The 13,663-nt window shown below is 40.0% G+C and overlaps 1 protein-coding gene across 1 annotated transcript; it reads right to left on the bottom strand.

Annotated features, from left to right (window-relative positions):
• Nucleotides 1–125: 125 nt before the first annotated feature.
• LOC101862823 (G patch domain-containing protein 4) lies at nt 126–7,746 on the bottom strand (the record flags this gene model as incomplete). The annotated part of the gene is given in 6 exon segments (XM_013086391.2): nt 126–1,035; nt 2,771–2,824; nt 4,274–4,359; nt 5,504–5,587; nt 6,048–6,137; nt 7,673–7,746. Coding segments are annotated over 6 exon segments (1,262 nt in total), but the record flags the coding sequence as incomplete, so codon positions are not given.
• Nucleotides 7,747–13,663: the final 5,917 nt, after the last annotated feature.

The raw sequence follows: 13,663 nt of genomic DNA, 5'->3' as shown, positions 1-13,663 counted from the left end.
TATGACCTTATGCAGTTGCGAGAGCCATAAAACCCTCTACTATTTAAAAAAAAAAAAGTCAAAAGAAGAGCAAACAAATAAGTCTTTATATATATATATATATAAATATATATATGGTATTTTTATTTACAAATCATTCCATGATGAAAACAGTTGACAAATCATTCTTTTTCTTTTTTTTTCTTCTTTTTCTTGCTCACTTTACTACTATTTGATGAAGAATTTACACTACCTTCCACTTCTCCCTTGTCAAGTGTACTTTCATCATCTACTTCTGCTGTCTCATGTTTCCTTTTCTTCTTCTTCTTCTTGATTTTCATCTGATCTTCACTTGGCTGTTCCAGACTCAAGGGGCAATCATCTGTTGTCCTTTTTCCTGCTCCCTCCAAGGAGTTGCCATCTTGGGAGGAATTCAGACGGTCCCCCACCTCACTCTTGGCAGGTGCGCTTTCATCATCTATTTCTATAGTTTCATTTTTCCTTTTCTTCTTTTTTGTCTTCTCTTTCATCTGACTATCATCTGTCTGCTCGACATTTGTCACAGGCAGGTCCTCCGCTACTGATTTGCTTTTCTTTTTTCTCTTTGTTTTAGAGCCGGATTCATCTGCACACACAATAGTCTCCGCAGACAAGCATGTCTCTTTTTTTTCTACATCAGGCCTTGGAGCATCATCACAGCTGTTCCTGTTTTCTTTGCCTTTGACAGCAGCCTCATTTGAAGAGCTTTCTTCTTGATCTCGTTTTCTTCTCTTCTTCTTTGTTTTCACATTCGAAACATCATCCGCTATGTCAACATTCTCATCATTCACTTTGGATGAGCCTACCTCAGCATCTGAGGACACCCTATTTTTGCTTTTCTTACGCTTTTTCTTTTTGTCAGTACTAGGGCTATCCCTTTCAGTTTCATCAAGCTTTGTATCAATAGAACCAACGACCAAAGACTGACTGTCGGATTTCAATTTCTCCTCAAACATTCGGTCATGAGCTGCAACTCTGCCCAGTTTCCCTTTCATCTTGAAGCCAAACATTGCTGCCCTGAAGAGAGATAAATGAAAGGAAAGGGATGTGGACTGAGGGATAATCTGGAAGACCATGTCCAATCAAGACTAGACAACTCATACTAGTCTGGACTGTCTATGGGTTGAATTTGACCTGAATAATACAAATTGTATTGATGTTAATGATTATGTTAATAGCAGCCAAAATGCACTAATGTCTTTTTACCACTGACCTCCCCTTGTTTTTTCCTCTTTGGCTTTATATATTCATTTATCAACATTTTTATATATATCGACACAAATCCACTTCCCAAAGCATGTCAATATAAGCGGATAATACCATATATACAATCAAACCTGCTCTACTGACCTCTTGTCCAAGACAAACACTTGTACCAACAACCACATCCCACTTCCCCCCTTGTGTTTTTTCCGGATGTATAATAAATAATACAGTGGGTGTCACATTCAACGAGAAGTTGGCTCTAACGAGGCAATCCTTAATCCCAGATTTTTCCTCTATATCTCTTTGTAAATGTACGTCAGTTCCAACGAGGTTGCAAACAGGCTGCAGTCGTTTTCAACGAGGTCGCGATAACCAAATAAAAGCAATTAATGGCCCCAAAAGCGAAGAAAATTTTTCTCTTTTCTCTCCATCTCATGCGAAGCACATGGCCAATCCTCGATTCCCAACACATTGTATTGTTAGATCTAGTGTGCCTCGTAATATGGGCCTAAAAGCCAAAAGGATGGGCAAGGGTTAGCCTAACGAAGGGATGGGAGGGGGTGGGTGGGAACGCGATGCAGGCTGTGTGAATCTGGATGAACTCTGGATGGGTAGGTCTAGGTCGAGACCTTCATTTTTTTTCCAAATTTTCTTCCAAGTTCCAGCCTTTACTTTATGTAGATCTAAGCTAAGATGTGAGAGAGTATGTTTCCACACGAGAAGTGTTCAGGAAAAAATATTTTAAAACGCAGAAATGACGGTCAGAACACAGCTCAAAGACGCGCACACTGATGATGTTTGAGATTTTCGTCATTAAGGGGAACAAGTGCTTTTAATTACTACATCGTTTAATATAATAATTATTTTAATAACATGTCTCCTTTCCTTTCTTTAGCCTTATTCACGTTCAACGAGAGGTCGGATCCAACAAGGACAACAAGCCAGTCCCAGCAACCTCGTTGAATGCGACACCTACTGTACTTTCCAAGACCGTCTGTCTAAGATGATTTCTTTTCGTTTCCATAATCAGCGGCTCTTTTCGACAAGTTCGACTGTACATGTGAAGGGGACAGAATCTAGACCCACACCTCAGTTTGGGGAAAGAATCTAGACCCACACCTCAGTTTGAGTATGGTAGTAGTACATCTCTTAAACAATATTGCAACCTCAGTGCTTTCTTTTCGTATCTCCATTTTTATCAATAGCGAAAACATTTCATAACAAAGAGTGAGCTGAAAAAGAAGTGACATTTTCACTCTTTAAAAAAATGGAGATACGATAAGAAAGCACTGGGGACGTGATATTGTAAATTCAACTATACAAATGGAAATAATAAAAACGAAGCACTTCTTAATGCAAAGATGTCAGCTAAATTTTTATGATAACATTCGTATTAAAAAATGTAACAAAAAGAATGATAAATTCCTTTGATAATCACATGGAATTAAAAATGCAAACAAAACATGTCATGTTGTGTATTTGAGAGGTATTGGCCCATCCAGTAAATATTCTTAACACATTCAAAACCAAAAGGAACATGCCATACCTATGTCCTGTGGCTCCACCACAAAACTTGTGAAGGTCATCTAGCGTAGGCAAACTGAAATACAAAGCCAAATATATAAATAAATTACTAGCTGTGATTTAAGTACATTGTTTACAGAATTTACACTTTTAATGCAGCAGATGTCTATGGATGTAAAAAAAAACAACACAATAAGACACTTGATGTAATAGACTATTTTCCAAACATTCCATTACACTTGCAAAGGAAATAATTCACACACATCACTGACACTTGACATTCTTATTAGATAAAAAGGCAGCAGAGGAAATCCAGTATGTGTAACGCCTCGGTGAAATCAGGTGCTTGTCAATTTTTGGGAATATGGTGTTATTGGTTGCATCTTAAAACTCTATTCATTTGTCTTGCTTTTGGTCCAAAAAATTCCCATCTATCTTTCAAAGAAGTGGAAATATTTGTGAGTGAAGGAAGTGGGGGTCATTTGGTGACAGAGGTTAAATCAGCGACAAAACGGCTGCCAAAGTTTGATAAAATCCATACAGAAATGTGTTCTTAACTCGACATAAAAGATGCTGAGCTAACAAAACAAGAAATATGATGATAAAAATCGCCCTACAGGCAGACAAATGTCGGTTTCTTCAACTTCATTATTTTGATGAGTGCTGGATTCCACCAAGCTGCAACATAGTGCTGACTCCCTCTGCAATTAAGTAGTCTCCACAAAGACAGTAAATTAAGACATTTAATAACTGTTGTACGAAATCAAAAAGTGAAAGTTTAAAACATCCATAGTAAGGCTAGTCATTGTTCTGTTCTCTACATCACTAGTCCCAGGTCAGAGACAAACTTCTGTGATCCGCCAAGGCACAGGGTCAGACTGAAATGACTGATGCAGTAAACAGATGTTCATTTAATCCAGCACAAAATTTTTTATTTTTAAAAAAATAACCAACCCCCACCCCCACACCAAGAACTTGGCTTGACAAACTTTTAAAATAAGCTCAGCAAACTAGCATCCACAAACCTACAAAACTGGGCAAACCCAGTAAGAACCAGTCTATGAATTAGATTTTGTGGTTGAAATACTGGCAGTCAAGAGCAGGTTCCGCAAGAGGTTTACTGACGATACTTTTTTTAAGATGGAAGGAAAAGAGTACTTATTTTCAAAAGAATACTGTGATCGTCATGATCAGGTTCAACTGTATGCATTTTCAAACTTCTAAATGTTATCTTTGTACTTATTTCTTTCTGCATCTGAATCTTCAGTGTCTTCCAAAGAAAAGCTGTGCATGCAGCCGGAGCGGATAAAAAAATCTGGCTTCTTAGATAATTCCGAAAGGTATTCCAGACAGTAACTTTGACCATCATGCCACAAGTAGAGGTCCTCTGAGGTGGAAAATAAGTAGGACAAAATACTGAACAGTTAAAGAAAAGCATGCTGTGTTTTTAATACACTGGTAAACTTTCAAATGCTGTATACACCAGAGTCAGAGACCCCAGTTAAAATAATTATAAACTGTGTACCTCTCCTGCGGAGTGGAATCCTCATCTTCGCTGCTAGATTCTGCATCTTCATCCTTCTCTTCCACACCATTAGCCAAAACTGAACTCTGAAAGAAACAAAAAAGTTTTAAATAAAACAAAATTACAACCTAGTAACCTAACAGACTAACACTCAGTGATAAAAACAAAGGTAAGACAGAATTCAATTGGACAAATCAGAAGGCTTTTTGTTTCAATGATAATGATACTTTCACTCACCCATTTGTTGCTTTAGTCTTTTGTGCACAATTCAGATTAAAGAAGTACATGTTAAAAGCACACCTGCCTCAATCTACTATGATCGCAATTAGTACACTCCGCCCAAGATCCTGGTGCTTAAGAGCAAAGACAATGCGGGATCGTAGGCCAATAGGATCTTAGCCGACGCAATGAGGGGATATTCTATGGTGACAATCAGTCAAATGGTCTCACCTTACTCTGAAATGAACTGACCCTGGGTGGGTATATGACTTATGGTGAGCAAAGAGTGGTTAACCTTGATGACCAATCACAATAGCATGAGGCATGCAATTTTCACTCATCTAATTGTGAGTCTCAAGATATATACCAATCCCATGGCTCCTCCCCTTTACCAGTCCAAAATATATAGCTTTGTATCTCTGTAAATTCCCCCGCCCCTGTCGTAAGGCGCCATTGCATTGTGACAGCACCAATTTAGTTCAGCCTGCGTAACAAATTGGGGTGAAGACCATCAATCGCACCTGCACCGTAGATCGTTATACACTTAGCACTTAGCCTTGACTATTGTATACATCTCATGCGACCAATCAGAAATCTTCTTTCACACCAACACATGCGTTGATGAGATGTGTCTTATTATGAGCTGGCATTGGGAGAGGCCAAACAGGCGGCCAGCACACATATGTCTGTTAGTACATGTGTCTGATGGGCTGGGGGCCTAGGCACAAGCTGGGCGTGGAACATTGGCAGAGATACAGATGCCTCAGTCATGTCTCCCCCTGTGGCAGACATATGGAGGTCGAGGTTCAAGTTTCTGTTGGATCAGAAACAAATTTGTCCCATTTTTTGTGGAATCTTTCCTTTCAGTACAGCGTTAAAAAAAATAAGGGCTCTAAGTGCTTTGTCTTCAAAATGACCAAAGTCATCTCTAGCAGTATGACCTTTTGCTTACGGTGATGACAGTAATTCATAAACTTGTGAATAGACAGTCTATTGGTTACACAAACTTACCTTTACAAATTGAGCATAAAACCTCTTTTTTCTGTCTGATGTCTCTTTTTCTTTCTTTGTTTCAGCACTTTCTGATGGATCAGCCTGAGAAAAAAACATGAACTCCGAACATAAATTACAACATCATCAATCATAAATAATCATTAGAGTGAAATAAACTATAAATGATACCCATTTACTTTTCTCTTCCTATTGAATCTTAATTAGAGAAAGTAGATCTATGTAATTCAACTTCTATGTACACCTGCATGTGTTTTAATGGCTCCTGCACAGCCAAGAAAAATTTCCCTTGGACAATAAAGTATCACCTTATCTTATTTTTGATGTTGGATTAAATGTAGACACTTAAATAGCCTGCATTTCAGAAACAACACAAAAGAAACTCACTCAATGATCATTTTTATGTTTTTAAAAACAAAAAGCTACAAATATTGTCTGGCAGAAACAATAGCATGATCTGATCACAGTCAAAATATAATTCCACAGCAAATGCTAACTGGATCTGTATCAGGGATCAAAAACTAAAGTCACCAAGAAAGATCACCTGTTTTTTTGTTCCAATCTTTTTTGCTGCATCATTGAAAGCTCTCATCCACCAGTGATCTGTAAATTCTTTCCCAGGATCATGTCCCACCTATCCAGGAATAAAAAATACCAACACGAAAAGCATCATTTACATGAAACAAATTTACCTCTACACATTGATAAAATAATCGAATGAAACAAAAGCGGACAAGGGTGGGAATTCATGAATATATTACAGATAACTTGACAGATCCTGTTTGAGTACAGTGAAGCTCACATAATCAATACATCAGGTACTATATAATCCAGTTGCTTCCCTTCACATAGCATTTGAACAGTTAACCCTTCCAGTCAGGCCCACCCACTTTTGTGCACTCTCTTGCCAATACAGCAGTATTTCAGAAAAAGAGGCATGCATTCTAAAAAGTGAACAAATATTATGAAAATTAAAGTTTAATTATGTACGCTAACTTCGAAAACTGCTCAAATTCAGTATCCCCTGAAACTGATAAAGTACTCTCTTGGGGCACTGTTGAAAATATACGTGCATGGGGCAGGAAGGGATAAGTATTAGGGGGGGCGGCAAGATTCCATCTTTGTTATTGTCTTTGCGAGAGAACACCACCAAAACTACTGCTTTATAATGATATTTTCAAGAACAGTTTAACCAGCCTTAGAAGTCACCCGCACTATCAGCCTCTGTTCCCTGACACCCTTGCATTTTCAACATAATATCTGAAGTAGTCCCTGTCCAATATGGCCATGGTCAGTTATTTATGTCACAAGTCAGCCTCAAAGCCTGTTACTTGTAGCAGTGGCTTGCAACAAAATTTTCAGCCAACCCGTCCTCATCAAAGCAAAGAAGCTCTTATGATGACATGATAGATAGCAACTGTGACATGAAAATGAAATGAAAACATCAGTTAACTTTGCCAGGCCTAGTAAGTGACCATAACTTAAACCCTTTCTGCAGCAGTAATGTAAATTCTCTGTGGTCTTGAGTGACCGTTATGGACCTTTTCAACAGCACATGTGTTCCTTTTCTCATTAGTTTGCGTTTCTTGATCCACGGTTACTCCTATATTATCATTGTCCATCAAAAAGTTGACAGAGAGCTTGGTGCAATGAAAAGTTAATGTCCGTTAATCCTCAAGTAGTGCATGACACGCAATAAATGCACTGGTTTATTGAGCTGGGAGACTGACCGTCTTTGGGAACAGAGTAGAGATATGGTTCACTGCCAAAAGTAAAGCCATATTAGTAGGTGATGCATTTGCCGGGTAAGTGACATCAGTGAATCTTAGTTAGCTCAATAAAATGTTGTGTGGATATGAAATATTTTATTAATTTAAAGGACGACACCCCCCCCCCAAAAAAAAATATTTAAAAAAATAAATAAATAACCTACAAAAACAAAACAGAGGAATCCTTCTTTTGGTGTGTCTGAGATCAGTGAATAATGTGAGTTTCACGGTACCGGAAACTCCAAGAAGTATCATGAAATGTTTGCACTTTGAGGACAAAATCACAAAATTGAAGTGCAATTCAACTAGCATATAAATACATGGGTAGTTAACAACTATACATTTTTGGTGCATATCATATTCAGGTTTTAAGAGATGCAAATCATCAACTATCACTTACCCCTGCTTTGTCCATTTTCAGAGTGACTTTAATGGGATCTGCTCGGCCATGCTCCTCCTTGCCAAGACCAGAACCTGCACAAACACGTTTACTTTGAGTAAAGTTTTTGACAAACAGAACCCACATTATTTTAGAAACCCACAGTCTATATATGGAGACAACAGGGGGGAAAAAATCCAAAGTACTGGAACAAGACAATGATGACAGGGGGATGTGAAGCTCTAATCATGGACTTTCAGGTCAAATTTGAAGAGGCAAAACTGAGACTAATATGACATAATGATAATGGTGCCACCATTAATCGGCCCCGTCTGATTTAATCATGCTGAATGTGTCCATTTGACCGATACTATGGGTTCCTGCTATTCTTTCAACATTGGGAACATCAGACTTGGAGAAGTGAGCGTTAGACAGAAGCACATGCTATGGATAATAGTGGCTTCCAGTGGCGGTGGGGGGTTTTTAATGTGGGTGGGGCTGAGAAATCAGGGTAGGTAGAGTTCAAAGGTAAGATTTCCTCGGTTCAGAGGATATTCCAGATATGTGTGAGTATGTTTCATCCACAAACTCACACACAAACATGCTCATATGACCTTATACAGTTGCGAGCGCCGTAAAACACTTCAAAAAAATTAATTAATTTACATGCAAACGCACACACAACAGTAACTGGATTAGGTCGAGGGGTCGCAGAAAGCAAGGCATTCCTAAAACAAGGGCCCATGAGCGTGTTTTGGTTACTGGGTCTCTGGGGAAAGGGTGTCATGAACTTTTTCCCAATTGTCTGGGCTGGCAGAGAACAAGCCCTCTCTAACAACAGTTTCCGCAGGCTCTCGTTTGTTTCTTTTACCTTTTTTCAAAAAGAGAGTTTCATTAAGAAAGGACCGTGGGAATGGACTCATCCTTTGCTGAGCCCTTAACACATTTGATTGGCTGTTAGGTTACTATTGTTGTAAGCGGTGACTACAGTGATTGAATAAATGAGCAAGCGTATGTTTTCACTGCATGCAACTAAAGGCGGAGGCAGAAGATTCTGAAACAGTTCTAACTGTTTCAACTGATTATCTCGTTTATTAGAAGAAACATTCATTTACGGAGGGAAAGAGTTGGGGGGTGGGGGTGAGAGTGGGTGGGGCTCAAGCCCTTTAGCCCTTCACCACGCCCCGCCACTGATGGCTTCACATATATTACAAAGTGGGCCCCTCTTACAACAGTTTTGGTTATAACTGGATTTTGGCTGAAGCAGGCTAGTAATGAATCCCAGAGTCCCATTTCTTATCTGTATGTAATGCATAGTAAAAAAAAAAATTGTTTAAAAGCAGGCATTCGGAATAGGTATCTCTCTCGGCATAGGTATCGTAGATTTGGTTGAATTTTTTACCACGGAAGAACATTTGTGTTCGTCCTCAAATTCTTTCTACTTCTGTTGAAATTCCTACAGGATGAATAAAATTTTGCACCCTTCAACATGATGATTATTGTGAGGACGATATTCCATAGATCTAGAATCTAAATCTAGTCGTCTGCTTCCTCAGTGTGAAACAGAAACTAGGCTTAGGGTGAAGGCGGAAACTGAGAACAGATAAAAGAAGGTTTAAAAAAATTTTTTTAACTCTCATGCACTCGTCTTATGTACACGTTTCATATACTTTTTTTCTAGTAGTATTTTGCATGCTGAACACGAATATATGGCCTACAGTTTTGCCGCAAATCAATAGTTATTGATGTTTGAAAACAGAAATAGACCTATATTACTCGTACAGTGCAACCAATGGCGAAGTAATAATTTGACTTGTTTTTAACAACATGGGGGGTTTCAGGGAGGCATGCCGGGTTTTTTCGGTAGTTTCCATCCCCCAATTATTATTCGCCGATTATGACCCCAAGAGTAGGGGGGTTTCAGGGGGGCTTGCCCCGCTGACCTAGATCTAGGCCTAATAAATATGGTGTGGGGGGGGGTTGTAGTTGTTAGGTTTGATATCTCTCCATCATCCCGCATCAAACATATTAAAGATCTCTATCTAGGCCCAAATAAGGGGGGTGGGACTGAAAAAGCGCCGGCATGCCCCCCCCCTGACCTAAAAGAATCCGGGGGGTTTCAGGGCCCCCTGCATTTCACAATTGATGTTCTGGCAATTTAATTGATCTGACATTTACTTTAAAACAATTGATTTGCAGGGGTTTTAGTGGCCATATGTGTGTTCTGCAGCAAAAAGTATGGCAGTTTAGCCTTCAAATCAGTGCATCTGTGTGGGTGCATTGGATAGGTTGGGGCAACTTCCAACAGGTTTGTGTAGTGCCGCAAAAGTAACCGATACTGCTCCCGCCTTTATGAAAGAACACAAGACAACTATCTTGGTATCGTTGTGTCAAACAGCCATTCTACTTCTCGATTATGTTATTCCAAATTTTAGTGCTCATTATGCGTAGGCTAGATCTGCTGATAAAACATCGATACCGAATACGGAGTGTCTACGTACACTGTAACTGGGCACCTAGCCTCAATGTCTACGTACATGGTAACTGGGCATGTAGCCTCAATATCTACGTGAAACGCAGTGTATTAGGCCTAGCCTACCTTAGTTTGTACCGGTTGTACCGCAAATCGGTGATTGCGCACGCGCACTGGCATTTGAGTACGAATAGCCTCCAGCAGCTGTTCGTACTGAATAGGGCACTAAAAAAAATCAATAATCTCCCCCATTCCGGAGCCCTCTACTTCGCAGCACACAGACTTTGAATGAACTTTGGTGACCCCAACCAGTACTCACAATGTGATGCACACACACAGGTTCACTGACTGGTCACGATGGTGAGCGCAACAAGACGCTTGTATGACTCTTTTTTCCCAGAAAGTGACAGCACAGGACAAATATTGATTAAATTTATTTTCATTCTGATTATCGTGTACATAGATACTGAGACTAGGTGCCCGGTTACCGTGTACGTAGATACTGAGACTAGGTGCCCAGTTACAGTGTACGTAGATACTGAGACTAGGCCCTACTAGGTGAGACTAGGTGCCCGGTTACCGTGTACGAAGACACTCCGAACCCAATAGGCCTATTTAAATCAGTATCGATATCCAGGTGGCCTACTCTGTGTGCATGATGCCAAGTCTAAACAGACGGGACCCAGATTTTTAATAACTTGTAACGAATTCTCTGTCTATCTACTAGGCCCCTATCTCTCTCTCTCCCCCTGTCCTTCTCTTTCCCCGCCGCCCCCTCTCCCTCGTTCTGCGAGCATGCGCACACACGAAGACATGCACTCTTTCTCTCTCTCCCTCTCGCACACACACACAATTATAAGTTAGGCCTATCCTCTGTGCTGTTCTGTGTGTGTTTGTGCTAGGGCCACCTCTATTCTCACCCAGGATGAGAATAGTGCAGGCGAGTCTTTTGGCTATTCTCACCCGGTGCGCGTTCACCGTTATAGCCTAGGCCAACCAGTGAAGCGTTCACCCTGAACCACAGAATTCTACACTGTGATAACAGAATTATAGAACTCTGTGTTGTGAACAAACGTTCTAGATCTATTACTACTAGTTAGTGTTAGCCTAAAAGTGTGCAATTTTGCTGTGGGCAGTGGAGAGAGAGAAAGAGAGAGAGAGAGGAGTAGCGCGAGAACTTCCGGGCAAAACAAAATGGCGACCCGCGTAGTTCGGCTCGATTCGGAAAGTTAAATAGCCGTAGCATCTTTGCAGACAACCAAATTAATTTAGTTTTGTTTTTTCACATAATTTTTAACTTCGTTTTGGTCAATTTGATCGTCCACACCGATAGACAGTAGAGTAAAATTACCGGTTCGGTCAAAATTAGGACGAAAACAGGCACGTTGACTTTAAAGCTTTAAATCTCCTATCTGCCTTGCCCTAGAGACAAACCGAAACCAGCTACAGGAAGCCCTGTGATTGGATGACCCTAGGAATGACCTGTTTCAGCTTGTTCTCATATTTGAGGCCCTTACTGGGTGCAAAAGTGACGCCCGATTTATTTACGTGTTCAGTCACATTTTTTTGGTTTTCTCATGGATTCGGGCAGTATTTTGACATTCGGTCATTTTCAATTATTATCACATTTGTTTCTTTGCAAGCTTAATAACATGATTTTTAATGTTTGTTTTCAACACTTGGACAATGATAGTTTGTCTAAAGTGGTATTCCCCATTTATAGCCATTTTAATGAGTATGTATCTGACCCACTCTACTACGTGGTATCTGACTCTACTTCACTGGCATCTGGCTCACTTAACTACACTGGTATCTGACTCTGCTACACTGATATCCGACTGTATTACACACTGGTATCTGACTCTATTACACTGGTGTCTGACTGAGTTAATATGCTGTATCTGACTCTACTATTATTTAAATTATGCACATGTGTAAATTCTTTATTCTTTGTTATATAACCATTGGCTCTATATTATCTATGTGCCCGAAGGATGAGAAACTACGGATTTTATGTTACAATCCGGGCACCCCCACTTTGGGCAAAAACGGCGAGACTAAACGGCAAATTCTCTTTCATCCTTGACAGGGCCTCATGATGCAAATAACTCTCCAGCCTTCAGAGTCTACCAAAACGTAGAATCTAGGTCACAGGCTCCTTCATCCACAACCAATGTTAACTCTTCCGGGGAAAGAGCTTCGCGCTGTTATGCTCAGTCGATGAAGAAAAAGCTGTCTTAAGGACTATTCTTAGCAAAATATCGCCGTAACTGTTGTTTCAAAGAAAGTAAGGGAGGTTGCTTTAGGTTTGTGTGCCACTCTTTCGGGGCTAGATTTGAAAACAAAGTTTTAAACGATCTTTTTGTACTCCAGTGCCCGACAGCAAAAAAAAAACGTGCTGCCCGAACCGGTACGATTACTCTATTCTCAGAAAGAGACAGAGGGGGGAAGGAGTAGATCTTGCGAGAACTTCCGGGCAAAACAAAATGGCGACTCCCGTAGTTCGGCTCGATTCGAAAAGTGAAATAGCCATAGCATCTTTGAAGACGATCAAATTAGCTTAAACCTTTGAGCTGTAACGTAATTTTTTCTCGGCTTTTATCAATTTGATCATCCACACCATTAGAAATTATTCCAAAATGAGGAAAAACAGGTCTTGTTTCACACCGGGTGAGAATAGCCTACATTGGCAAGTCTCACGCGGGGGGAGAGGTAGATCTAGATCGTATTTTTATTCTCACCCCGGGTGAGAATAGCCACTTCTGACTTCCTTGTTGTGCTAGATCTATAGCACACCTCAGAGGGGGGTGAGAATAGCGAGCCACAGGGTGATATTAATCGAATCTAGAGGGAAGATTGAAGAATACCGGACCACTCGTACATTATTGCACGAGAAAGTGGGGTTGGTGGGGCGGGTGGTTGGGGTGGAGTAGGGGGGAGGGGGGGTTCAGGGGGGTCTCCCCCCTGACAAAATTTTAATGAATAGATCTGCCGGTCCGAGATTCTCCATTGAGAGATATTAAAAACAGTAAAATTATTAATTCCTAAGGTTGAGACATGGGCAAAGTCAGTCCACTGGTCCGGTGTTCTTCAATCTTACCAATCTAGATTCTATTCTATCATCATGACATTCTATATATAGAAAATCTATATATAGATCTAGAGTCTAGATCTAGATCTATAATCTAGATCTACATCTACATCTAGATCTAGATATAGATATAGAAGATCTATTTATTATTATTTCTATTTTGTCTTGTTCTTTGCGGCTTGCTTGTGTGCAGCACTAGAATCTAGATCTATATCTCCATATCTCTAGATCTATATATATAGATCTAGAGATATATAGAGATATAGAATCTAGATAGATTAGTTATTAGAGTTAGAGCATGACGACGAACCTCATCATTTCTTTCTCTCTCTTCTAGATTCTAGAGATCTAGATCTAATTCTAAAGGCCCCCCTGGAACCCCCCGATTGGTCCAAAGCATGTCTATCTCGGTTAAAAACAATCAAATATTTCAAAAACCATTAATTTG

This window comes from Aplysia californica, unplaced genomic scaffold (assembly GCF_000002075.1).
Source record: "Aplysia californica isolate F4 #8 unplaced genomic scaffold, AplCal3.0 scaffold00462, whole genome shotgun sequence".
In the NCBI taxonomy this organism is placed as follows: domain Eukaryota; kingdom Metazoa; phylum Mollusca; class Gastropoda; order Aplysiida; family Aplysiidae; genus Aplysia; species Aplysia californica.
Note: the sequence above shows the minus strand (reverse complement) of the source record. Positions and strands in the feature narration are given on the sequence as shown.